At 46.3% G+C, this 27,637-nt stretch overlaps 1 protein-coding gene across 2 annotated transcripts; it reads left to right on the top strand.

Moving 5' to 3' along the window:
- Positions 1-312: 312 nt before the first annotated feature.
- SH2D4A (SH2 domain containing 4A) lies at positions 313-11,077 on the top strand. Of its 2 annotated transcripts, XM_068137360.1 has the most exons (9): positions 313-492; positions 1,236-1,395; positions 2,478-2,637; positions 5,068-5,133; positions 5,635-5,773; positions 7,084-7,300; positions 7,663-7,793; positions 8,275-8,495; positions 10,062-11,077. In XM_068137360.1, the coding sequence occupies exons 1-9, from the start codon at positions 318-320 to the stop codon at positions 10,152-10,154; spliced, it is 1,362 nt and encodes a 453-aa protein (XP_067993461.1). In that variant the 5' UTR covers positions 313-317; the 3' UTR covers positions 10,155-11,077. The 2 variants fall into 2 exon arrangements, with proteins under 2 accessions (XP_067993461.1, XP_067993462.1); XM_068137361.1 differs by lacking the exon at positions 5,635-5,773 and having other exon boundaries at positions 7,089-7,300.
- Positions 11,078-27,637: the final 16,560 nt, after the last annotated feature.

Below are 27,637 nucleotides of genomic sequence, written 5' to 3'. Positions count from 1 at the left end.
AACTGGGTTTATCAGAGTATCAACACAACCTCCCCACTCCAGAGCTCCCTGCAGAGTGGGCAGGGGCTGAGTGGGTGCTGAGCTCACCTCTTGTTTCAAGGAATCTTAACAGTAGGTTTTAAGCTACTTATTTACTTTTTTTGGTCTATACAGGAAGTCTGAGCTAAAAAAAAAGAACAGAAGTATAATTACCCTGGCACGCCTGCATTCCTGCTCCAGGCTCAGGCAGGGGAGGGACTCTTTCTTGTTGGAGCCAGGAAGAGGATCTGATCTTTGGAGATCATCACCACAAACGTGTGTAACTGAAACCTGCAGCCATGCTGAAACAGATATTATCAGACATGTACATCGATCCTGACCTGCTGGCAGAACTCAGCGAGGAGCAGAAGCAGATCCTGTTCTTTAAGATGAGGCAGGAACAGATCAGACGATGGGAGGAAAGAGAAGCTGCTGCGGACAAGGCTCCGGCAAAGAAACCGCTACAGAGGAAAGGTGAGTCTCTGCCTGGTGGCTGCTTTTCTCCCCCTGGCAAAGATCAGGCTAAGTCAGCTGCTCCCTAGAAATAAGAAGCAATGTGTCCTTAGAATCATTTCTTCTCCCAGGGGCATGTCGAGTTATATTTCCAAAGCTACCCCAGCTATGACAGGGTAGTTTTGGCCAGGCACACCATGGCTTACTTCCTGGCCCAGACATGCTGTCTTGAGCAAATTGCTCAACTGCCCTAGCTGGGAAGACAGGGCTTACTTGCCCCCAGGAGATGCATCTCATTAAGTTTCCCACTAAATGAGGCCTCTGCATCTGTCTGTAAAATAAACATGGGCTTGAACATCTGTCCTGGGGCACCAGATCTGCGGGAGGGTTCCTGTAGTGCCTTTAAACCTGCAGCTCCCTTGCCAGGACTATGCAGCATGCCAGGAAGGTAGCACTGTTCTCCCATCTCTCCCTCACGTGCTGTTTGCAGATAGTTCACCCTCACATAGTTCGGGGAGGGCAGTAGCAAGGAATTCAAGCAAGAAAGGAAATAGGGGTGAGTTTTCTCCCTTGCCCTCAGATGCAGAAATGCCTCCTTACCTGAGCTGGCTTCAGCACTGTGAAACAAACTGGGAGGTGTGCATGGTATCCCAGCCAAACTGTCCCCACATGTGGTGCCTGTTGTTAGTTGCCAGGAGGGCACAGTGGCGGGGTATGGAGCTGCCAAGCAAGCAGCCTTTCCCAAAGAGCTGCTTCCTTTTCAGCCAATGGGAAGAGGGTGACATGGAAGCTTGGTGCCGACAACGACGTCTGGGTGTGGGTGATGGGCGAGCATCCTGCAGATAAATCGTACGCGGCCATCTGCGAAGAGATCCAAGCACAGAGGGCAAAGCGGTTAGCAAGGGAGCAAGGCAAAGAGAGCAGGTAAGCACCCTTCATCGCAGGGACTGCATGGGCAAGCATGGTGGAGAAGGCATTTCTAGGGACCTAGAGGCTGGAGTCTTCTCTGTAGGGGCTTTGGTTACCAGTGTTGCACTGGACTTGTAGGCAAAAGGTCAGGCAAAGGCTGGCTTTCTGTGAGCACACACAGTCATAGAATCCTTTGGGTTGGAAAAGACCTTCGAGATCATCGAGACCAACCAGTACCTAGCTCTACCAAGCCTGGTGCTACACCATGACTTAGGATTACATGTCTGCCTCTTTCAAACACCTCTAGGAGAGGGGATTCAACCGCCTCACTGGGCAGCCTGTCCTGGTATTTGAGAACCTTTTTAGTCAAGGAGTTTCTTTTAGTGTCCAACCTAAACCTCCCCTCGTGCAACTTGAGGCCATTTCCTCTTGTCCTATCACTTGTCCCTAGGGAGAAGAGACCACCTGCCTCACTGCAACCTCCCTCCAGGGAGTTGTAGAGAGCAATGATGTCTCCCCACAGTATCCTTTTCTCCAGTCTAAACAACCCCAATTTCCTCAGCCACTCCTCACCAGACCTTTTATCCAGACCCTTCACCAGCTTCTTTGCCCACATCTTTCTGGACATGCTCCATCACCTGGAACATTCATGGGGTTGTTGTGACCTAAGTGACCCAGCACTCAGCCTTGTTGAATCTCACACACTTGACTTCAGCCCATTAGCCCAGCCTGTCAATGGTGGCAGAGACCAGCTCCAGCCTGAAGCATGCCCCAGCTCACTGAGTCTCCCACGCTGTGGCTCCTGCACAGTAACCTCTGCAGCCCACAGGAAATGCTGACTCTGTTAGGGCAGCAGGTGAGGTGTTTGAGTTGCACTGACTCACCAACAGGTGCCCTTATACAGCAGGAGGCTGCTACTCACCACAAGTCATTAATTTAACCATTCCACCTACCTGGTTTGGAGATATGATAGCTGCCTTTGTGCACATCACTTCATCCCATCACTGCTCTGCTCACGTGCAGCTGCCTCACAAGATGCACAGAGAGCAGAAAGTGAATCCCTTGGGTTCCTAAGTCCTCTCTTGCTTGCATTCCAGAGAGACTGACTCTTCTGTAACATGGTCTCTGCATCCACAACCAGGAGCCCTGGGTGAGACAGATCTTCATGGGAAGAAAGGATGTGCAGTGGAGGAAAAGATGGAAAGTGGGAGAAAAACTGCTGCTGCTATACCAGGGAAGAGCCAGGAGCCTGCAAAGGTAGTTTTCCTTCTTTTCTTGGAAATGTACTTTAGGATGTAGGAAGTGCAGAAAATCCTGGCTGCTGGAAGTAGAAATTTGAAGAAGAAAAAAAGGTAGTGAACTGTTAAGGTTTTTCTCCTGTAGCCAGAGAGGAATCCATGCTATTACATCTTTCCTTAGCTTGGGGGAAGTCCCAGTGCTGGTCTCAGCTGGGATAGATCTGCTCTGTACTGGTGGATTACTTACTCTGGATTCCTTTGCTTCTATTGTCCATGGGTAAAGCAAGGGTCACAGTACTTACCCTCCTGTTCTGTGGCTGGTTTGGATGGCTTTTGGGGCAAGACTGGGGAGGCTGTTGTAGGATCTGTACATCCAAGGTCACAGCCCTCAAGGAAGACATCTACATGTAGAAAAGAGTAAGTGAAGATATTTTTTCCAGCATCCTCTGACATGTATATATTATGGTTTGGTATGGGTGGTTTTTTTTTTGTTTGAGGTTTGTTGGTTTGGTTTGGACTTGTTTTGTTTTGTTTTTCTTTTCTTCTGAAATAGCTAAGAAATATCTTATGGCCTTGACAAGTACAGGACAGCTCCAAATGCAGAAGTGCTGTGGTGGTTCAATAGAAAAATAAATTTTCCCCAGCAGTTAATACATTCTTGCTTTAGAACTGGCTACAAAAAGGTGTTTGCAGAGAAAGGATGAGTTAAATGCAAGCCATGCAACCTAAGCTGAACAGAAGGACCAGAGCAATTTAATGGGAGAAGTCCAGTCTCATTCAGCAGTTTTCAAGCAGCCTTTTGCTGCTAACATGTGCAAGTGCCTATTCTCTTATTACACAGTCACTCCATATTGCAGCATAAAATAACTCAATAACTGAAAGCTGGGGTTTGGCAAAGTGCCTCTCCCACTACTACCAAAATACTGAGGGGAATTTGGAGTGGCTGTCTTCTTTATTAGAAGCCTCTGAGTCACACGGTGTTTTTCTTAGCACTGTTTGCTGAAGTTGAGCAACTGCACAGGACATTGTTTATTTTTTTTTCCCAAAGGAAGCTGTTAGTCACAGCCAACAAGAAGGGGAAAAAACCAAAGGTAACCCCCACACACACACCTGCAACCCCAAAATGCCGCCTCCACCCAAAAAATATTAACCTCCCTTTCAAAATCTTGTGCATGGAGATAGATGGGGGTTGTATACTTCACTTTTATTTTCTGTCATTATATCAATACTCATTTCCCCCAGGTTTCTGGGGCTTTTGCTATTAGAAGGAAGAACCCACACTAAAGACTCCTTTTGCCTTTTCTAGGCCTGGAGAGGGGCTTGGTCTTGCCTCCCTTTAGTGAAGGTTAAAGTGGATTCCCAGGTCTAGTTCCCACTGAACCTGAAGGGTGCAGGCATTGAGCTTGCCTGCTGCAGGGCAGGGGGCTGAGCTAAGCAAACAGTCTGATGCACACACTTTTGAAGTTCCTAGTTTCCTGTCAAGGAGAGGGAAACTGGAAAGCTGTGTTCCTATTAAATATTAGCCAAGTAAGTGATGGAGATAAAACAAAGTGTGCCCTTGGTGAGCAATGTAGAACAGTTAGCACATTCCTCACTGTGCCAGGAGGGCATTCTGGGTCCACTGGGGAGGTGGGTGGGTGTTTGCTCAAAGACAAGTCTAACTTCACCTTCAAAGGCTGGTCTCAACTAGTGGCTGCTGGCAGGGTAGCTAGACTGGTTTGCAGGGAAGAGCAAACATGAGACATGCAGTTTGACGAGAAGGGGTTTGCAGCACCTCTGCCACAGCAGCAAACAAGCACAGGCAGGTAAAGCTATGGATAGCAGGTTCTGCAGGGGCCTGCTTCAGAGTGAGGGAAGGAGGGAAGGGACTACTTCCTGGGAGCACTTGGGAACATCACTTAGCAAACCAAGGCATGCTTATGACAGTCCTGGCACTCCTGAATTCTCTCCCTGTGTCACATTAGGCCTAATATAGACCTAACAGGCCTCTACAAGTCCCTGAAAGGAGGTTACAGTGAGGTGGAGGTTGTGCTCTTCTCACTAGGAACAAGAAGAAATTGACTCAAATTGTACCAGGGCAGTTTTAGATTGGATCTTAGAAGACAATTCTCCACTGAAAGGGGTCTCAAACACTGGAAAGGGCTCCCCACCCCTGGAGGTATTTCGAAGAGGCAGAGAGATATGGTTTAGTATCAGACTTGGTAGAGTTAGAGAATGGTTGGGCTCAATGATCTTAAAGACTTTTTCTAACCAAGCCAATTCTATGGTTCTATGATTCTAATATGATGGGGGGGAAAACAGTATTTGTCAGAAAAGGCTGGGAAAACTTTTTAACATTAGTGTAACTTCACTGCTTCTGCATTAAACACCTATTGCTCCAAAAAAAAGAGCAATGATCCTAATACTACATTTATTTCCCACCACTTTTTTCCTCTTTTCTTCCTCCCAGAGGGAAACCAGAGATGTTCACCAGATGCTGGCAGACTGCCACATGAGGAAGTGTGGCTTCCAACAGGTAAGTGGTAACATAGGATAATCCTAGCACCTTGAGTAGGGCCCAGATTTAATCCTAAAGTCTTAGGCAGCCTCAGAGCCTCATCTGACCCAAGAATGTTCTTACCACTTGGACTGGTTTTATCCAGCATTGCCATACTCCTCACGTAAGATATGATGATTTGGAGATGACACAAGGCAGGCCAGGCTGTCAGAGTGGGGAGCAGCACAGGGAGATGTTCCTGATGATTTCTGGTAGACTGTTTTCCCTTGCTTCCTCTGGTGTCAGCTGTAGTAAAGACAGAGGGTCTCTTTGTTGTTGAAATTGTAGAGATTCACAACAATGAATGGAGTTCTCAGTGTTTCAAGACTAGCTAAAAATCAGGGTTACAAGTATCATAGTATCATAGTATCATAGTATCATAGTATCATAGTATCAGTCAGGGTTGGAAGGGACCACAAGGATCATCTAGTTCCAACCCCCCTACCTGGGACAAAGCTGAACATACTGTTTCTTCCATAGATGAAGGAAGCACACAGGAGAAATTCAGAAGAAGAGACCACAGCCACCCAGGAGGCAATACCACAGAGCCACCCTAGCTTGGAGAGACAGAGCACATTGCAGAAATCAGATGAGAATGAGCCTGAATGGCAGGAATCCTGTAAGATCTTAGGATGGCCTTTTCCTAAGGGGGTTGAGAAATCCTAGGGCTCTATGGGGTCATCTCAAGCATCCCATCACACTGGAACTGAACACTGGATGGAGCGTACTACCAAGAAGTATAGCACTGCATCATCAGAAATATTTCTGGACCCACAAAGCATTGAGACTAGAGCTGGGAAGGGAAATGGAAACTTTTTTCCTGTAGATACTAGATTAAACCAAGCAACAAATAGGAACTATGTGAGTAGTAGCCAGAATAGCTAACTTTAAACTAGCAGCTGGCCTTTGGTAGGACATTTCAGTAACCACTGACCTTGAGGACAAGGATAAGGGCTGTCAGGGACTAAATAAAAGGGGCTTCCCTGTCATCCAGACAGAATCATAGAATCATTAAGGTTGGAAAAGACCTCTAAGCTCATGGAGTCCAACCATCAACCAAACGCCACCATGCACACTAAGCCATGTCCTGAAGTGCCATGTCTACACTTGTTTTTTTAACACCTCCAGGGATGATGACTCCACTTCCCTGGGCAGCTTGTTCCAATCCCACCTAAGCAGAACCCTGCTGCACTGTCTCATGTAATGATTCCAAATAATAGGAAGAAAAATGGCAAACAGTATGAGACTTGGAGGAGCATTCATCACTGCTGCCTGATATTTCCTGAAGGAGGACCTAGTGCATTAATTTTTACCCAGTTCCTCCCTTGCTGCTCAGTAGATGGCAATGCTGTGCTACCAGTTGTTTTCACTTCAGATCAGGGGGTTGAGTTTTCTCATTGAAAAGTACTCCTACAGACTCCAGGATGAGCTGGACTTAGACAGCCAAGGTAGTTTTACAGCAAAGCTCTCCACTTCCTGTAACAGTTTCAGCAAGACTCCCTCTCACTCTCAAAAAAATGATCAGCACTTTCAAATCCTTCACAGGACTCATTTGGGATCATTTCAATAGCTTTTATTCCATATACCCTCCCACCATGCCAGCTCACACAAAGGGCACTAGAGAAATCCATGGCTGAAGCAGGAGTCAACATCTGAAACAAAACCAAGTAGTCTATAAGTGCAAAGGGACCTGGTGCCCAGAAAGAAGCCAGATTTAAATCTCTTGAAGGAATAAAACCTGGGGCCTGTTCAATAGCAGGTGCCCAACAGTGATGGGAGATGTGTCACAAATGGTCTCACAATTAAGTGCATCTTGCACCTTGTGAAAAGGGCTGTTCTTCCACTTTGTCATCAGGGAGACAGCCAAAGGGCAGCAAGCTTACAAGTAGCCTGCTTGTTCGCTCCTGTAGGACTCCTTTTCTGTTCCAGTGCAGAAATCCAGGGCAGCAGATGAGAAGAGACGCTCCCTTGCACGACAGGCCAGGGATGACTACAAGAGGCTTTCGCTGCAGGGCATCCACAAAGGGAAGCAGGCAGGTATTTCCAAGGGTGCCACAGCAGGAGATCGTCGACCACTCCAGTATCCGCCTCTGCCCCCCAAACCTAAACTTCTACCTCCTGCAACTGCAAACGGGAGAGCGATTAGGTAAGGAACCCCGTGTGCACGCGGTGGGGAGGAGGGAAATGCTGCTGCTCTAGCATGGTCTGGTTGAGGTGGGAATGGAGGAGACACCCTGCAGGGAGAAATACAGAACCTAGGCTATATGCCAGCCTAGGTTGTGCTGAAGCTTATTTGTTCACCCCTGGATGGTAAGGGGTTTATTCAGTAGAGTGTCCTAAGCCAAGGTTGCCTACATCCTCTGTGCCAGGTGTCCACTGAAAACCACATACTATTGCTGACAGCTTCTGTTTAAGGCTGGTCTTAACATCCTGAACAAGAGGCCAGTCCTGCCAAATACTCAAAAGCTGTTGTTTGAACTTGGTTGATAAACCAATCTTTTCTAAAAGGAAAGAGGGAATCCAGAGGACCATCTCCAGTTCCACTGAAGAAAGCATCATCAAGTGGTTCAAAGAGGAGCAATTCCCTCTGCGAGCTGGCTACCAGAAAACCACAGACACAATAGCACCTTGGTTCCATGGTGAGTATTTTCTGCCCTGGTCCAACTCTTTAAGGAGTTCATTCTACCACCACAGCTGCTGCCACAGGCTGGCCCCAGGAGCTTTTAAAACATGGCAAAGTTTTCCATTGCAAATACATAAATTCCTTCAGCATTGTGACAAAGGGCAAGCTAAAATGTTAGAACAGGAGCCAGCTCTTCAAAACAGCCTGTGCCTCTGTGCCACCCCTGCCTCCCTGTACTGGATGGATGGTCACCCTGGTCATTGTTTGGACCAGGGTGACAGAGATTTGGCCACATCTTATTCCACTCATCTTGGCCCCAGGTCATTGTCCCTCCATATGTGCACATCATCCATCACCTTTCTGTCACCATGATCCCACCCATCTGCCTTGCTCCTTCAGTCTGAGACTGCAGCAACAAAAGCAGATTTCTTGTGAGAACAGTTCCTTCCAGTCACACACAAATGCTTTTCTCCCCTTTGTGTTTTGGTTTTGCACAGGAATCCTAACTTCTAAGAAAGCAGAGGAGCTTCTGAGTAAAAGAGTGCCAGGGACTTTTCTGGTCCGGGTCAGTGAGAAGATCAAAGGCTATGTGCTCTCTTATCGGTCTGTGGAAGGGTGTAAACACTTCCTCATTGATGCCTCCAGCGAGTCCTACAGCTTCCTTGGAGTGGACCAGCTGCAACATTCAACTCTGGCTGACCTTGTAGACTACCACAAGGTAAACATCTAGCAATGCAATCATTAACTGTTTAATTGCCTCAGGGCACTTCAAAATAAGATATAATTGCTTTGGTTGTTTTAAAGTGGGTACTCAGGCCCATTTTTGATGCTGTTGGACATCCTGTATGCTGCTCCAGGAGGGTACACCAGCCTAATGGGTACGTCTCAGGCAACCTGACACATCTCAGATAACTTAGGCTTCACTTACCCGCCCTCTCAAGTGTGCAGAATACCTTGCAGATGTGGCTTGCACACTCTTTAGAAGAAATGCTGATAAGGTGAGGGATGACAGCATGCTCATGTAGACCTTATGGTGGGTTTTTTAATTATTCTCTCCATGGTTGTGCAGTTCCTGGAAAATTGGGTGAGCAGAAAATCCTGCTTGCCCCCACTTCAGCATGAAAGAGAGCAAGGTGTCTTTGTCTTTAACAAAGCAGGCAAGTTATGATACTGAACAAAGATAAAAAACAGAAGGGAAGGGAGAAGGTTGGCAGGTCCTTGCAATGGTAACAGCAGTGTTCACTGGCACCAACTCCAGTTACATGAACTCCAAGGAGGGCCAGATGGATTGTTCATTCCTTTACCATTAGATCAGCCCAGGGACAGGACAATCATTTTGTCATAGAATCCTGGAATGATTTGGTTTGGAAGGACCTTAAAGATCATCTAGACCTGCTAATAGACTAGGTTGCTACTAGACTAGGTTGCTCAAGGCCCCTTCCAACCTGGCTTTGAACACTTTCAGGCTTGGAGCCTCCACAATTTCTCTGGGCAACCTGTTCCAGTGCCTCACCACCCTCATGGGGAAGAATTTCTTCCTAATGTCCAATTTCAATCCAGTTTCTTCCAGTTTGAAGCCATTGCCCGTTGCCCTGTTGCTACTGCCTTGTAAAAAGTCCTTCTCCAGCTGTGCTGTAGGCCCCTCTCAATGCTGATTTAAAATCTCTGTGTCTTTTAAAAAAGTGCTGAGTCTGACACATGGCTGAACAAAACTGGACATGAATAAAATATCTATGTTCATTTACTATATGGAGCTCTACCTGGATTTGGTTCTCCAGGAGCTCCACAGCTGAGGCTGAAATTGTTGAAAGCAGGAGCTATCTGGTTGTTGATACCAGAGCTAGAAGATTTAAAATCTGGCTGTGCTTACCTCAAAGAGAGAGCCATGCCCACAGCCTGCAAAAAACCCTTCACACCACCTGTGGGGTGAACCCACTCTGCTGAAGTGCTCTGGAAAGTTCTGCCCATCACCCATCAGGTGGCCATGGAAGGCAGGTTCTTTCACTCCTGCAGCTGCTGCTAGGATGGAGGGCAAGATGGGAAGCAGAGACTGTGCCATAAGGGAATTCCACTGTTGGAACAGGAAACTGCCTGAGCAGAGGGCATGTGTTCATTCCAGAATCCACCCTTGTCCAGGGGTCAGCCATGTGGATCCTTCCCAGGGCAGTGTGGATGAACAAGTCCACACCATAACGGAAGCAGAAAGGCTGCTGTCCACCCTGTAATGTTGTGATAGCTAGGGTCTGTTTGAAAGGTGGTGTTTAACTGTACCCTCTATCAACAGGAGGAACCCATCACTTCCTTGGGGAAGGAGATGTTGCTTTACCCTTGTGGCCAAGAGGACCAACAACCAGATTACATCTCTCTCTTTGAGTGAACCTCCCGGACTCCCCATGCAACCCAACGCTTGTATTCACCGTGACTGAATTTCAAACTGGAGCTGCTGATGCTTACCTGAAATGGTTGCTCTAAGTGCCTCTATTTGATATTCCTCTCAACAAAGGAGTGGCAGAATAAGCACTGTTGTTGCATTGTGGCATCACCCGAGTTAAGGGATGCAGCAGCCCAGCAAGCTTGCAAAGCACCTGATGTATCCCACACAGAGAAGTGAATGAGGTGACAAAGTCATCAGTGGAACGGGGAAATACTACCATGCATTTCCATTGGGGGTTTCAGGCATCCTGAGGGACTTCTGTATTCAAGATGCTGTTTTGTTCTTGAATGCAAAGTTGTATGCCATCTGGGAAATAATTATCTACAGTTTAATGAGATCATACCACAAAACCACATGGAGAGATGAGAGAGATGAGATCATATTACAAAACAATGTGGAAAGATGAATCAGGCTTGAGTTAGTCATTTGCATAATGTGACACTTACTCCTGTAAAATGCTGTGACCCTGGAATCAAGGATGTTCAATCCAAATATCCAGCCCTTGGTGCCTTTCAGTGAAAGGTGTTCTCTGTGAAGATGTGTTTTCATGAAACTTAGCCTCTGAATACATATCCCTACTCTTTAAACCCCTGTTTAAATCCCACACTGGCCTTTCTTCAGAGAGAGGGATTCATCTTTTGAAAGGGCAGGAAGAAAGGCTACAGGAACATGTACAGAAGACTACAACATGCACAAAGACTACAAAAAATGTGTGCAGCAGCATGGATATCAGTATTAGTGCAGTTTGCAGGAATGCTTGCCAGTAAAGAGTGCTGCTTTCCAAATGGAGCTATTTATTGTGAGTTTGTGTCCAGGTTACTGAGATGCATCTGGTGTAAACTTTAACACAGACCTTGTTCCTTCAACATTATATTCTCTCTGTTTCTGTTACACTGCTCTTTAAAGACATAATTCAGAATACTGGAGGAGAGGCAGGATAAAATCACAGAACAAATTAATCCTCACCCAGATTCCCTCATCTTGTGACAGGTGACAAACTGCCCAGTTCACAGTTGTGGTGTCAATCTGCTATCAGTTTTTTAGTGACATGATCCTCGAATCACAGAATAGTGGGGGGTTGGAAGGAAGCTCCAGAGATCATCCGGTCCCACCTCCCTGCCAGAGAAGGATCACACAGGAAAGTCTCCAGAAAAAGAGACTCCAGAGCCTGTCTGGGCAGCCTGCTCCATGTCTCCAGCACCCTCACACCAAAGTCTTTCCTCATGTTGAGGTGGAACTTCCTGGGTTCCAGTTTGTGTTCACTGCCCCTTGTCCTATCACAGGGCACCACTGAAAAGAGCTTGGCCCCTTCTTGACCCCTTCCCTCAGCAGCTGCTCACAAGACCTGTCCTCCAGACTCTGTTCTCACTTATTCCCTCTTCATCAACTGTTTCTTTTGAAAAATGAGGCCACTGTCAACAAATTCTTCCTAATCTCCAATCTCAGTCTGCCCTCAAGTTTCAATCCATTCCCTCTCATCCTGTCACTACAAGACCTTGTAAAAAGTATCTCCCCAGTTTTCTTCTAGTGCTCTTTACATACTGAAAGGCTCCTCTAAGGTCTCACAAGAGTCTTCTACTCTTCAGGCTGGACAGCCCCAACTCCCTCAGCCTGTCCCCATAGGGCAGATGCTCCAACCCTCTGATCAGCTTCAGGTGATGCTTCAGGCTTAATTTAACTGGGTGGTGTGGTACCTGCTTTTTAAAAACAGATGGCTTGCTGCCTGGGGAAATGTGGTGCTACAGAGAGGAACACTCTTCAGGAATGGGCTTGGGACCTCTTTGTAGAGTCCTATCTTCACTTTCTAGCTTGGAATATTTTGGGGGCCTCCAGGAAGAAAGGGTGGTCTGCCCTGTAATTTAGCACAAAAATAGACCATGGTGATAAGCCTTGTTTGCTGAAATTGAAGGGCAATTGCTCTGAGTTTGTGTCCTGCTCTCTGGATTTGATTTGTCAGGTAAGAGAAATGGCTGTCTGGAGCAAAGTGTAAGGACTCCACGAGGATCTAGCTGGGAAGGGCAGGTGGGAAGGCGATTCTGCTGGGGTCAGGATCTTGCTGCGACAAGAGATTCCAAAGAGAGGACAGCACCAGAGGTGCAGGATGCACGGGGCACAGAGCCGGGAATTGGAACGGCCAGAGGGCGGTGCCCGGCTCCGGGGGCAGACTGAAGCCAAGCCTGAAGCCCCGGTGAATTGGGTGGGCTTGGAGGATGGCTCTCGAAGGGGTCCTTGGGCAGAGCTTGGGCTGTTAGAGATCTGGGCAGGCACCTCAGAGGGCTTTGGCAGGATTCGTGAGGGGAAAGAGCTGAGGCATGTTAGAGTGAGCAGGTGAGCTTTGTCAGGGGAGAGCTGGAGAAGCTTCCTGGGGAACCTTCTTGTTATTATAACCTGAGGTGCTCTCCTAGAAGTGATGCTTTGGAGGAAAAAGCTGAGCAGATCTACAGAGAAAGAAAATGAAAACTCTGGAGGAAAATCCTGAGATAACTAAGAGGACACAGTAGTGATGTTTAGGATGGGGAAAATCTGAGGTGGTCTATCGGGGATAAAATGAAGATACAGGAGGGAAAAGCTGTAGTGATTTGGGCGAGGGAGCAGACCTGACACCATGGAGGGGAAATGTGAGGTAATTCATAGGGAAGGAGATGAGGGGTTTGGAGGGAAAGTATGCAGCAAACAAGACAGAACATGGGTGACACTGCAGAGGCAAAAGCTAAGGTAAAGGTTATTTCACAGGGACAGAGGTTACATATGGGTGGGAAGACCTGAGGTAAAAAAAAGGCAGGAACAGAGCCGGTGTTCTGGAGGGAAATGGTGAGGTGTGTGCAGAGGTCACATTACACAGAGAATTGCAAAGGGAACCTATAGGGGAGACCATGAAAATTTTGGAAATAAGAGCTGAGGTAATCTAAGGGGGAGAGAAACAATATTTTGAATGGAAAAGTTAACTTAGTGATTTAGGGGTCATGAGGAGACATGGAGGGAAAACTTCAGATACAGCTGAGGTGAAAGAGGTGAAATTTCAAGGGAAGAGATCAGGTAATATGGAGCAAAGTAGAGCTAAAATAGAGAATTAACAAAAATACTGAAAACTGAGGTGACACTTTGTGACAAACGGTGAAGCCCTTTATGGGAAACAAACTGCACTTCATATTGGTTACACAGAAAACATGCAATTATTTATTCTAAATAAATTAAGAGTGGAGGTCATGGAGTATGAATTTCTCAATATGTACATGCTAGTGAGAACTGAGAGTGTCCTATTTGGCCACTCCTTTACATGCCCAGCTTAATTTGTTGCCAGGGCCTGCCTTGCAGCCCATCTCCAGCCCCAGCCAGAAGTCTGTCGCACACAGATTACGTGAGACAATCTGCCTTACATAAGTAGGGGTGCCTGTGGGTGAGCAGCTGGTCAGGTGGTGCCCCTGGGGAGCTCCCTGCAGGGCTGTAGGGATCCCTCTTTCCCTCAGGCAGGGAGGAACTGGCACTACCAAGGCTTAACTCTGTCCTCCTTCCTTGGCAGCACCTGGCACAGAAGGAAGAAGAGACCTGCTGTGGAAGAGTGAGTCAAGGATATTGAGGCAGCTAGAAGAGGAGCAGCATCAGGCTGAAGAACAGGACATGAGAAAGGTGTCTCCCTCTCAATTTGGCTGTGGTATCACAAGATCTTTGCCAGCACTGTTGGGGTCCCCTGGCTGGCTTTGGGCTGGGCTACCTCCCTGTAAGCAGGGCTTGGTCTCTGCTTTTGGTGTCATTGGCCTTTTACCTCCTTGCTTCTTTGGCTTCCCAGAGACTGCCAACTCTGTAAGGAGGGTGCAAGCCGGCATCTCCACCCCCTTGGGGGAAACAAAGTTCCCTGGACCCCAGCCCCGCTGTAAGCAGTTTCTTGGCTGCTGGCAGCCTGGCCAGTGTGACCCCCTATACTCGGGATGTGTCACAACGTTTGCCCCTTGGTGTCCTGAGGGTCCTCTGCCTCCATGCATCTCTGGTGGGGTCAAGTCTGACACTCTACTCTCCTGCTCTGGGGTAAGGATGGCTGCCCCTCCAGTGGCTGCTCGGAGCTTGCTCCCTCTCCTGAGAAGGGCCGTGTGTGTGGCCCCTCTTGTCTCTGCATGCCTGTGTCTGCTTGTCCTTCAGGCCCCTTTGAAAATACTGCAGCTTAGCTTAGGCTTCCCAGGAGGGAAAGAGAGGCTCTGGGCATGTAACAGGACAGTCTCTCTGGAAGCTTTGAGTGGGGTGGGAGCTTGGCTTGCCCCTCCTTTTATTCAAAGGACACAGCAAAGCCACTTAATCATGTTGCAGCAAGGTGACCTGCCTGTAGTTCAGGGCCTGGGTCTCTGCCTTCATGGCAGCCTGTTTTCTTGGCATCCTGTCAGCTTAACAGACCTGTAATTGGGCCTATGTGAAGAGTTTTGGAGCTCTCTGTCCCTTTCTGTCCTCAGCGGCAGCCTGAGGTCCCTGTAAGCAGGGCTGGGGAGGATGCTATAGGCAGCTAACAGGAGCAAGCACTCCCTGGCCCTTAGAGGGTTGAGGTCAGTCCCTGGGTTCCTGAAGAGGTGGTGTGGTGCTGCAGCCAGGATTGCTGTCCTGTAAGTTGGGTGCAGGCAGAACCTGTGGCTCTCTGTGGGGCTGCTTTGGAAGTGCTGGGCCAAGAGTGGCCACCCTGTAAACAGGGCCATGTGCTGCCATTGCCCAGCGGGAGGTTCAAGAAGGGAACCCCGTAATAAGGGGGGTATGTCTGGCCCTGGCCTTTCAGATGCCCTGGCATCCCAAGTGGCTCCAGCCCCCTGTAAGCAGGGTCATGCAGCCTCTCTGGCTGCTGCTTTGCATGCCCAGCTCCGTTTGCCCGGGGCACTGGCCTCAGCACCACTCTCCAGTCCCGACTGTAAGTCTGGAGAGTGGGTCAAACCCTGTAAGGATACCAGCCAGCCTTTTTGTACCTGTGGGAAACAGAAGAACAAAAAAGAAATAAACATCAAGTTTGCTTGACTGAGGACACAAATTGTATCCATCTTGCCAAATATCAGGTTTTGTGCCATACTGACTTTGCTAAGATGCCCTCTGGTCCCCTTCCCTGTAAACAAGACATGTTTTGGAGATGACAGGCAACCATGAGTCTGTCATATGCGGAGTCCTTGCCAAATGAAGAACAGCAGGCCAAAAGCTTTTGCCACTTACTGGCTTACATGGGGATGGCAACACACACCTACAGCTAGCAGTTTGAAAAGCATGTGCCTGGGGGCATCCCCCTGAAAAGGGTCCTTGTAGCACTGAATGATTGAGATGCCTGGAAAGTCTTGAAGGGGATTAAGAGACATTAAAGTGTGAGGTGTTCCAGCAGAGAAAAAGCTCTCATTTTTGTCTAGATATTGAAGAACTGTATTAATATATATATGTAGAAAACTCTTTTAAATTATGTGCTCTGTATCTCCTCTCATATAAAGGCTTCTAGAGTATGTATGTATGTTGAGGGGGTTTTGTTTGTTGTTTGTTTTGATTTAAATAGCAAAAAAGGAGCAGAGCCAAGCCGAGCGGCTCTCCACGCAGAGGGGCGGATGCCCGGTCAGTGCTCAGTGCTGCTACCTTGTGTTTAACTCTTGGCACTGCAGCTCAGCACGTGTGCCGCCCGTCAGCCCCTCGGCGCCGCTGCCTTATAGTATCATAGTATCATTCAGGGTTGGAAGGGACCACAAGGATCATCTAGTTCCAACCCCCCTGCCATGGGCAGGGACACCCCACACTAGATCAGGCTGGCCACAGCCTCCTTGTCCCTAAAAGCCCTGAATGCTTGAAATGCCTGCAAATTCTCGGCGGGGTGGGAGGGGAGGAGGGAGGGAGAGATTAAAACTTATTTAAACTTGTAGGTGTTATTGTGAGGAATTAAATAGAAATCTCTTAATTTTATGTAGATATTAACCGTTTACGTTCATTTATAGGTAAAAAATTATTGAAAAATAAAAAGCCTGTATCTACTGTATTATGAAAGGATTTTTGTAAGATCCAAACCCCTGCTGCAATGGGGCCAGCACCTTCTTAGCAAGTTGGCATGTGCACCATAGAACTTCTTGGGAGGTGAGGAGAAAGTTCTCACAGAGAGAGTTGTTAGCCATTGGAGTGTGCTGCCCAGGGAGGTGGTGGAGTCACCATCCCTGGAGGTGTTCAAGAGGGGACTGGATGTGGCACTTGGTGCCATTGTTTAGTAGTCATGAGGTCTTGGGTGACAGGTTGGACTTGATGATCCTTGAGGTTTCTTCCAACCTCATTGATTCTATGATTCTGGTTTAGGAGCAGAGGAGTCTCGGATAGCTGAAGGCGCAGTGCCTGGCAGGGTTCTGAGCAGCCCCAGGTGCCTGCAAGCTGCCAATCCTCTCAGGGTGGGTGGGGGGAAGGAGGAAACCTCACACATTCAATGAGGAGGGGTTTGTTCGTTTTTCTTGTACACAAGGATTCAGCAAATCAATTGATCAGATGAGGTGGATCTGTGACACGTTTTAGAACAACTTATGTAAGTAATGGACTTTGAAGTTGCTTCATACATAGCTTCCTTTTAGTTTAAATAGGGGGGAAAAAAGTCAAAACAGAGCTGTCTGCACTTCCTGTGTTACATAGTAAGTCTAAGTAGATATTTCGTGCAGCCTAGAGACTGTAGCTAAGAGTAACTGGAGAACTAAGTCTAAGCAGTCTAATATCTAATTGTAAGTAGGTTTCTAAAATGACCATAAAATGCAAGGATTTAAAACCTTGATCTAAGTAGCTCCCTCTCCCAGATAGAGAAACGCTTTCAAAAGCTCCCACTTCTCCTTTTCCCATCCCCATTTTGGGCCCATTGCCCCAAACGGGCACTTCTCTCCTGCAGGCATTGGTACGTCCCCGAGGGTTGCTACGGCACTGGAGCTGCGGTTTGCTGTGGACGCAGCGCATACGCTCCAGTGCCGAGTGCTGTCGCTCTCAGTGCTGCCGCTGTGTGGCCATAGGCAGGCACTGCTCGCTTCCCTATGCAAATTGCAGTGCTCTGCAGGTAGTTGTGGAGAGCAATGAGGTCACCCCTGAGCCTCCTCCTCTCCAGGCTTCCTCAGCCTCTCCTCATAGGGCTTGTGCTCAAGGCCTCTCCCCAGCCTTGTTGCCCTTCTCTGGACACCTTCAAGTGTCTCGATGTCCTTTCTTAAACTGAGGGGCCCAGAACTGGACACACTTAAGGTGTGGTCTAACCAATGCAGAGTACAGGGGCACAATGACTTCCCTGCTTCTGCTGGCCACACTATTCCTAATGCAGGCCAGGATGCCATTGGCCCTCTTGGCCACCTGGGCACACTGCTGGCTCATGTTTAGGCGGCTGTCGATCACCACCCCCAGGTCCCTCTCTGTTTGGCTGCTCTCAGCCACTCCAACCCCAGCCTGTAGCTCTGCATGGAGTTGTTGTGACCAAAGTGCAGCACCCGGCACTTGGATTTGTTGAATGTCATCATGTTGGACTCTGCCCATCTGTCCAGTCAGTCGAGGTCACTCTGCAGAGCCCTTCTGCCCTCTAACAGATCAACATCTGCTCCCAACTTGGTGTTGCTGTCTGCCCACTCAAGTTCAAGCCTGAGACCCTGACCTCACCTGCGAGATCACCAGAAGAAAGTAAACTCATACTGGATCAGGAAGATCACTTTTCTCTTTGAAAGTGTGACATGGAAGAGCTCTCTAGATGTACTGTGAATTTGCTATCCAAACAGAAGCGTCATGAAAGAGGAGGAGCCTGTGCAGCTGCCTCTCATTGGTGCAGTGACATGTAGAGTAAAAACTCCAGATATCCAACAATGAAGCAGAGGTAAAGCTGTTTCTTTCTTCCATGAATATCAAACAAGATGCAACCTCTGAAGAGTTTTGGCAAAATCTTTCACTCTAGAATTTTAATTGTTGTTTTTTTTTAAGTGGAGGTACTGGCAAAATTCACTTGAACTGTTCAACTCAAATTCAGCCATGTCTTTATTTCTATAACAGGAATGGTTGCCATTTGTTAAATAAAAACACCCTAGGTGATTCTCGATGTATATCAGTGCAACTCCACTGACCTTTCAGGAGTTCATTTCAGGAAAGAAAGGGGTCTTGCTTATTGGGCTCCTCCCATAGCTACTACAGAGTTGTGGTTTCTGAACTGTTGCACAGGAGACTAGGCAAGTAATTCCTTCAAGCTGCTATTGTTAGTTTTTCTTGTGAAATCCATACCTGTTTGATAATATTCCCCTTAATATTTAACTTTCAGAGACACCATGTCTGGAATTCACCAACTAAACCTGCTGAAAAGCCAAATACAAAGACATTTTTTCTGTGTTCCATAGCTGCTTCCCTTTCCATCACTTCAGCCTCTAAGAACAGAGTAAATATTTTCAATGGTTGGAGTTGAGACAACTACCAGTAAAACTCCCTTAAACTTCCAGTAAAGACCATTTCAAGTGACAGATGAAGCTTTAAATTATTCATATTTTATCTGCACCAACTGTTCTTAGCCCACCATCAGGTAGAGCTTGTGTTGATACCTTTGATGACTTCTCAGAAAGCAGAGTAAAGCTTTACAAGTGGCATGGTAATTTAAAAGTGCAGAATGAATTGATGTTAATGGCTTGCTTCTTTGTAGCAATAACTCTTCATTTGCACTCTATTATTTATTTTCTTCTACCTAGACTCCAAACACTACGAAGTGTCGCCTCTGATAACAAACATTGCACTCTGATAGTCACTTGGTAACAGTCACCACCTGCCAGAAGAGACTGACTCTTTCTGGGAACTAGACATCAGTGCCCCACAGGTTGATGGGGAGAAAATCCAGAAGAGAGGGCATCAAAACTGAAAACAAGTCAAAAAAGAAGTATGCTGTAGAAGTGTCATCTGATAATTCCAGACTGATGAATTCCTGGGGAATTCCTGCCCCTAGGAACTCAATTTGCAGATGTGAATGTCTCCTTGCTCTTGTATTAGCTCATCTGCTAGAGAAAACCCAAGACATCCAAAAGCCAACAAGAATAAAAGCCATTGTGGGTATTTGCAAGGCTGGTTAGTGGTTAGGGGGCTGTTGGGAAGGGAAAGTTTTGTGCCATGCTTTTAGTGTGAGAGAGGAGTGAACTCTGCTTTATGTGAACTCACTGCTGTGCTTACAGCAGAACCAGAAGCTAGGTGTCCTACGTGATCCTGCTTTCACAGTGGGGTTGGACCTGGTGATCTCTGGAGGCCCCTTCCAGCCCCTAACACTTTGTGATTCTGTGACTTTGTTAGTTTTTTTTCTTTCTGTTCATACATGATTCATCTCTCTACTGGCAAAAATTGCATTGCCAGAATAACCCTGGGCTCTCTCAGCTCTCCACAATTCTTCAAGCATCCTAATGTCCGTGCAAAGGCAAGCCATGGGCAACCCAGCAGCTCTGGATGGCTGTCAGTCATAGGAGGCAGATATGCAGCCGGCAGGATAGAGCTGAGGACATCCATCTGAGCTGGCTGGTTCAGGGAGTGGATGAAGCCTGAGATGTTGCTGAGCAGGAAAAAAAGATTTTGCAGCAACTTAACTTTTTCAAATACAAATAATCATTTTCAGTCAATAGTGATAGGATTAAGGTGGATGGTGTCTTTACAAATGAAGACTCGTTGCTGTATTGGAGCAGAACCACCAGACACAGGTCCTGTCAGAAATGCTTTTGGCCCAGGAGAAGCCTTGGTGCTTGTCTCCTTCAGCAGTGACCCTGCACAGCTTTGCAGCCTGAGGGCAGTAGAAGCTGGAGCTCTTCGGAGAGGCACAGGAGAACGTGCCTCAAATTCCTCTAGATGGCACAGCACCTTGACAAATCTGGGAAAGAACCTGCTGTCAGCAGATGGCTCGCTTTTCCTGTTTAATTGTGGTAGATTGCTCTAATTCCAACGTGAGGCTGGAGCTCCTTCTTAAGGCAAAAGGGGCTTTTATGACCAAAGCCCTGCATCCTCTATCAACCTCCCAGGACACAGGGGCTTTGTGCTGCCTGCTGTAGGAAGTCATGCAGAGACAGGGCACATCCCACTGGTGGTTCTGCACTGTGGAAAAGCTGAGCAAGGAAAATTTGGGTTGTGCTTGATTCTTCTTCTTCTGCAGCATGCAGAGATTTTTCTACTTTTAAAACAAGTAACTGTATGCTCAGGATTCAGTAGTGAGCTGCTATTCAGACAAGTTCTTTGCTCTCCAATACAGCTTTCATGAAGCCACTAAGTGGCATTGGTGTCCTATAACAGTAGTCCTGTGAGGGAGTTACCTGGTGGCTCCTACAGAGCTACAAGCCAGGTTGTTTCTTGAGTTACTATAGGAAAGCTGTCAGACCAAGCACATCCATCTTGCAGTAACAGGACCCTTCCAGTGCCAAATGCACTTGCAGAGCTTTGCTCACCTTATCAGTCTCATCTCTTTTTTCTGAAGCTACTGTTTCACTTCTAGGAGGGACCACATATTTCTTCAAGTCTCACCTTCCTACAACATACATCCTTTTGGTGAGGCCAGAAGAGTGTCAGGTTTTTAACCCCATCTGAGGACAGATTCTGCTGCCAGAATTTCTTGGGTTTATTTCTAACTCTGGTTGGCACCTCTGTTGCTCCACCCCAGTGAGCAAGCAACGTTTTTCATCTCCCAGAAAAGTCCCAGGGAGGGACTGGTCCTAATTAAATGATAAGCAATGTTTTATTTACCCCCAGCAAACTTCCCACTAGGGTCTCTGCCTCCCCAAATATTTTGTTTGTGGTTAAAACCACAGTAATCCAGGACAAAAGGGCCTAAGCCATGCTGTAAATGGACTAAATAATATGCACACTGATACAGAGCACAGGAGACTTACAGAAAGCTGAGCAAACCGAGATACACACCACAGGGGAATGTACATTTCCCTTGACCACACAGCACTTATCAAAAGATAATGAATATGCAAATCACTTTTGACATGCAGGGAAAGTTGCAGGCCCAGATTGCAGCAGCTGTACTGGAGCAACATTTCCCCCCCAAAGTCACCTTGGCTGCTTCCTGAGCTGAGCGCCTGTGGAAATACAAATGAGCAAACTGCTGGTCACCAAGTTCACTGCAGCTCCTTACCATACCAAATGTTATAGATCATTTCTAGCACCCCATGCTTGAAGCACATGGGGGATCTTAACACAGAGTATTTTTAGATGTGATGTTTCTCAAGACATGATTGATCTGGAATCAAACCCAAGCACAAATTGTTAATTGGGGATTGTGCTGGCTTCCTTGTGAGTGGCAGCTTGTTAAGGTAGAGAGACTGCTTATGTGAGAGCTGAAGTGTGAACCAAGATCATCTTGCTGATTGTTTCTAGTTTACACTGGTCAGTTAATTTGCACTAGATGTGCTGCTCTACAGTTATAAAGAAAATACAGAAACATGCTAGGCAGGAGGAGTGGGGTAACTAACCAGAGTCTGTCTACTTTCAGCAGTTGCAGTGTTTGAAGACTACGAAGTTTAGTGTACATAGTCCTCCTTTTGGGTCAAAACCGTGTTTCCATTTGTGCTTACAGTTTGTAACTTAGAGTCATGCCTTTCCCTGTATGGCCTACCGCTGTCCAGTTGTGTAGAGCTGCATCTGCTGCAGCTCTTTTCCTTACATCACAGATAATGGTAGTATGGCTATTGGTAATCAGAAAGCAGCTATGGTCATTCCAGGCACTGTCTGGTTTAAATCTTGTAGAGGGAGATTTTGTATGAAACGAGTCATTGAAGCTCGCTCCTTCTCTGTGCTCTGCAGCCACCAAAGTCCCTGCTCTTTGATCTCCTTTCTCAGTGTGTTGAATAATAAAAAATGGGAACATCTCTGCACCAGGGCTTCCACCAAAACTGCACCAGCCTTAGGAACAGCAAAGGTTTTCAGGGAAAAGCCTGTGTGTTTGGCAAAGTGCAACGATGCCACCCTCCTGTTGTGTATGCCCCTGCTTTCTGTGCACCACCCCCAGCAGTTCTGGGAAGCCAGGAACAGCTCGGCTTCACTCGCACGCTTTGTTTTGCATCTGGAATTGCCCAGGCTGCATGCACGAGGCCAGTCTATGGCTCTGGAGAGCTTATTAAAGAGACTCAGGGATTTAAAAACAACACTTCTGTCAGGAAGCTTTCCACCTGTTATTGCCATAAGTAACAGCTCACATCACCTGGGCAGGCCAGCATACACTGCAGCATCCACGTCATGGGCTCAATCAGCCCATGTCAGGCTCTGGTGATTGAACAGATGGTTTTCAAACCTCATTTTTCCCTACTTGCTAGTCTTCTACAATGCACAGCTCAGACAGATCACGCAGCCAGGGCTCAGTGGCTTCATTCAGAAAGGAGCTAAGCGCAGCAAAACAGCAGTGTCCCCCTTCTGCTGCCACACTGAAGGCAGTAGGCATCAAGAGAGCACTGTCCCTGGCAGGGTGAAGTCACTAATGCTGTGTACCTGGCAGGGCTAAGTCATTAATGTATGTAAATGTAGCAGCAGAAAGGAAAACAAGGTGGACAGATGTGTGCTGCTTTGGCATAACTTTGGCTAGAAAGGAAAGAAAGTGCTACTAAAGGCTGCTGGAAAGGTTGCTCACGAGCAAAGTGACTGGAACGGGAAATGTCTGTGGTTTGTATTGCCTTGTTCTTGCCTGGTCTTTAGCTGTAGCATAATAAAATGGATGAATAACCATAACTCTATCCCATTGCACATTTATAGTTTAAATCCTGTGCTAATCCTAGCAGAGCAGTCTATTGTACCTGAAAGCAAAGGAGGAAAAAAACCCCAACCCTGGCTCCTAGCTAAACAAGTCTTTCCTCTGGAAAGGTAATTAGCAGCTGGTCTCCATGGAGGCTTTATCACAAAATCAATAGTAGTCAGTTCTGATTTCCCTTGTTCTTCTTTACTTTCTGCTGCTTTCACTGTTTATAAAAATGCTTGTGGGTCTGGCTGTTGGACTGTCTTTGGAAAAATGAGGCTAAGAGGGTTGTGTCAGCTGAACAGCAGCTCACTGCATGAAATCAGGTAAGTTTGCTTTGTAGAGAGATTTTGGCAAATCTTTATTTCAGGATTTTGTTCTGCCTTCATTTTCCTGAGCTTTCTGTTACAAGCTGCCAATTTTATCTTCTGTGTGCCACTAGAAAAACCATACAGGCATTATCACTTTCTGTTGATTTTAACCTCAATAATACAATATAAGACACTTTTTCCAAAGACCACGGTGAAAGCAGCTGCCCTTAAGGATAAAACCAGTGGCAAAGCGGAAGACGGAGAGGTTTCTAGAGTTGTGCTCCCTCTAGGATCATCTGGAAAGGCTTTAGAAATCTGGAATGGCTTTTTAAAAAATCATAAATAATGAGAGCTAGTAATCACACAGTTAAATGTACAAATTTTATCAAAAAGGAAAGGGACAGATGGACATTTATTGAAATGAGGATATTTTAGCAAGAGAGGAGTTGCACAAGAAAGCTGACAGATTGTCTGTTAAATGGGCGTTTAAACCAGACCAAGTGGTCCTCTAACAGTCTTACCACGGGTGACACAAAAGTGGGCCTGATGTGGAAATCACTGGATGAATTTCTCTGGCTGGTGATATGAAGGGGGTTAGATTAGATGCACACAGTGTTTTTCTGCTGATCCTAATCACATGAGCGGTTTAAGCGTCTAGCTGCCTGGTATGGTCCGTGTGGCTTGTCGCTCTCTTTTCATAGGTCTTCTGAGAAGAAAGGACTCTTTCTCACATAGCTTGCACGAAGTCCACAGAGGGCTTGGAAATTAAGTCTGATTTCCCATGCTTTTCTAGATCAGCTAACCTCTCGTTGCCTTTCTCTCTACCCTTTGCTTGGCTTTTCCAGTTCTCATTTACTGTGACCTCCAGGGCTGTAATAAGAAGGGACTTGAAAGTGAAGAACGTTCCCTTATCTGTTGGCTGTATCCCAAGAGAGCAGAGCTTCCTGGGAATGTGGACTTTATGGAGTACCAGGGTGTTAAATATTTATTATATAATGTGCAACCTACACACCATAAAGGCCTTCTTTCCTTCCTATCCTCCTTTCCAGCTTTTTTTAACCCCTAATAAACTCACCAGGCTACAAACAGCAGAAAGAAAGAACTCAAGACAAGCTCTGCTGCTCTTAATATTATTGACAGGGAACAAACTGCTGCCAGCTGAAGAATACAAGGAGGACCTTTTTCTTTCTCATATAGTGCTCTGGATTTTTTCCTGTGGATTCTGTATTGGTTTTTCCCCTTACTGTTTGCAACAAAATGGGGAAATGAGATTAAAAATTCAATACTGAATGCAAACAGACATTTAGGTTATACTTTGTTCAGCAGTGCTTCATGTTTACTTTAACCCACATAACCTTTCCAGACATTGGCCACTTCTGGTATGATAAATAAATACTATCTTTAAAATAGAAGCTTTACATCACTGCATATGTAATAGATCTGGAAACACAGACACTGAACAATCACCATGGCCATTTACAGGTACTGAGATGCCTATCAAGCCATGCGCTTTTATATCTACAGGAAGATGCAAGAGTGAGAACATGTTGACATAATACCACATCTGTAAAAGCTTCATCTCCAGGGATTGATAGGAAATGGAAGTTCTGCAAAGGAAATGTTAGAGGCTTTTTTGGTTTGGTTTGGTTTGTTTTGAAGTTTGGATACTTCTTGATCATCTTTCTGCTCTCAAAATAAATGCAACCTATTTCCAGGAACAATAAAGGAAGCACAATAAAGGAAACACACCTCTATCTAGACACATTTTTATGTTTTGGAGGTGAAAACAGTAGCTAATCTGAACTAGGCATGAACAAGGATTTCTGGGTCAGGGTTTGACATGCTGCTATACAGGATGGCACACTGGAATGGAAGCTGAGACTGAGACTCGTAGTCTCCTTTTGCCACCTACCCTGGACTCCAGGGGGTTTCATCCAGCACTGTCATTCAGGGGTTTTAATTTTAAGAAATACAAAATATCAACAAAAGAGACCCTGTCCTTTCTAAAGTCAATAAAAAGACATTTAGGGAATTCAATCCAGCTGAGTTCTCACAGTGCACAGATGAGTGGAAAGCACCAAGTTTCTCTTTCAGCTCTGCAAATCATAGAGGTTTTCTTATAAGTTCATCACCAGGCACTCTCTTCTGCCAGATTTTAAAAGCCTTTCTATAATCTTGAATTATTTTTAGCTGCATATAATGTGCAAGCACTTCTCACACCATTACAGGCACAAAGAACAGCCACAACAATGCTTTGTAGTACAAAAAAGGTGATGAGTGTATAGCTGATTTTTTTAATTAGCTGGCCAAACCCACAGATGACTACTCAAATGAAACAATAACTTGCAAGAAATACAGCCTAACAAAAAGACTGAGCATAGCCATCTGCAGATCCCACATACAGAGAAATGTTTGACTATGTTTACTCTTACTTGCTGTGATAAGATGACTACTCCATATACATTAACTGCAAGGAGTAGTAAAATACATTTTCAAGTCCCAGAAAGGATGTCTTATTTTCCTGCCTACTGGTGCAAAACTCATTTGTGTTCTGTTTCACATGAAACTCTAAGAAGCAGATGTCCTTTTGGAAGAGACAGGTTCTTTATGCTTCCAGTTTGGAGTGTTATGCAGAAAGAGATTTTAGATTTTCAGTGTGTCACTACTGGCTGATCTACTAGAGCAGCCCTTCTGTGGTGGATGCCTGGGCCAGAACCAGCTCTGCTGCCCAGACCTGAATCTGTTCAGATGTGAAGTTTGCACTTTGATAAATTCCTCACCAGATTTTGGATCCTTTGGATGAGGCTGAAGGTACTAAAGGGCAGCATACTATTGTCATAAATTTTCTAGCAAGAGCCAAGTTATGAAAGGGATATGAAAACAGATGGAGCAGCAGCAAAGAAAGGCAGAGCACACATTTTTAACTATTGGCTCCTGATTTTCCAAGGATGCCTTTCAAATCAGCCTTTTTTGTTGCTTCTTGTGTGAAGGAGCTGGTTTGAGAAAGATCCAGGCTGCTCAAGTTGTAAACCTGATTCATGCCTGAGGAGACTTTTTATTGCATCTTATAGCTTTGTCACATCACACAGCTGTAACACCTCTGTGCCTGCTAATGTTTCTGTGTATTCTTATCAGAGCTGCTGTAACTGCAGTTTTAATGGGGCAGATATTATTTGTTCCTTATTCAGGAAGTGAATTCGTGTTGAAATCCATGTGGTGTTGCCCTGAATAGGACATGGGTAGTATGTTTGTTAAAGTCTGACTGGAATAGCTTTCAAATTAATGGGTAGTCTTTAGCTGACTTCCATGGGCATGCAGTTGAGTGGTGCAAAGATGCATGTAGAGCAAGATGCATCCTCAGCTGCTGCATCCTAAGTCACTGAAGATAACCTGAAGTCAATGGGGCTATGTTAGCTCATCCCAGTAAGATAGTCTGTCTGTGTGGAGATACAGGAATAAAATGCCTTACACATGGAGAGAGCCTGTGAGAACATACAGGAAAATAGCTGGAATTGTGGGAAGCCAGTAAATCATTTAACTGTGAAGGGGAAAATAATACCTCCAGCTGATTATTGCCAAGGAATTGCATGATGGCCTGTGGAAAGATGGAATATTTTTCTTTGGAGCTCTGTGGCAGTGCTCAGTCCTCTGAGTGTATGTGTGAGTGGTACATACACAGCCTTGCACAGCAGTGAGCAGGCAGGCTGGGATCACAAAGCCTGATCTAGAATGGTGGTGGTTGTCACAGATAGGTCAGGGAAAGGGGTCTTCTGGGCTTTTGATAGCACCATTAGCATTGAGTCTGTGGGAAGAATTACATCTTCTAGCATGGACAAATTAATCATTTATTCAGTGGGATAGGTTCCTGAATGCCAGCAGGATGAAAAAAAAAAGTGTGTAAACAAAGTAGTCTAACACCTGCTGTACAGCTCTTTGCATTAGCAAAGCAGGGTAATTTGTGGTCAGAGCAGACTGCAGCAGGGAGAGCCAAAAGGAGGGTAACTTGTGGTCGGAGCAGACTGCAGCAGGGAGAGCCACAAGGGCAGCACTGACTTCCTCTCATGCCCATGCAAACTACATAGGCACAGCTTGGCTCTGATCTGGTCACTGGCACACAAGCCTAAATACACCACATAAGAATTTCTTTGGTTTCCCACTTGTCACGCCTGAGTACCATACAAGGTAAGGAGCTGGCAGAGGAAACTGAGACAGACAGATTCTCAGACCCTTCCTCATCCAAAGGTCTTCAAGTCCTTGTATTCCTCTAGAAATCTGTCTGCATTTCTATTCACCAGCAAGGAATAAAGAGCAATATGGCATCTACCACCTTATTCTCCCATGGCTGCTAAAACCCAAGGGCAAAACCATTTCCCTTATCCCCTACAAAAAGGGAAATGTGTGCTGAGACCTCCCACATCACCAGCATGTCTTGTTTTCAGCTCACACCT

Source organism: Melanerpes formicivorus, unplaced genomic scaffold (assembly GCF_026170545.1).
Source record: "Melanerpes formicivorus ecotype bairdi unplaced genomic scaffold, bMelFor1.0.p_v2 SCAF_4, whole genome shotgun sequence".
NCBI classification, from domain to species: Eukaryota; Metazoa; Chordata; class Aves; order Piciformes; family Picidae; genus Melanerpes; species Melanerpes formicivorus.
This window is presented reverse-complemented; position numbering and strand designations above follow the sequence as displayed.

Coding starts and splice junctions, on each gene's coding strand:
- SH2D4A (XM_068137360.1), top strand. CDS start 318: ATGCTGAAACAGATATTATCAGACATGTACATCGATCCTGACCTGCTG. Junction 2,638..5,067: donor AGAGCCAGGAGCCTGCAAAG/GTAGTTTTCCTT, acceptor TCTTCCTCCCAG/AGGGAAACCAGAGATGTTCA. Junction 7,794..8,274: donor AATAGCACCTTGGTTCCATG/GTGAGTATTTTC, acceptor GGTTTTGCACAG/GAATCCTAACTTCTAAGAAA.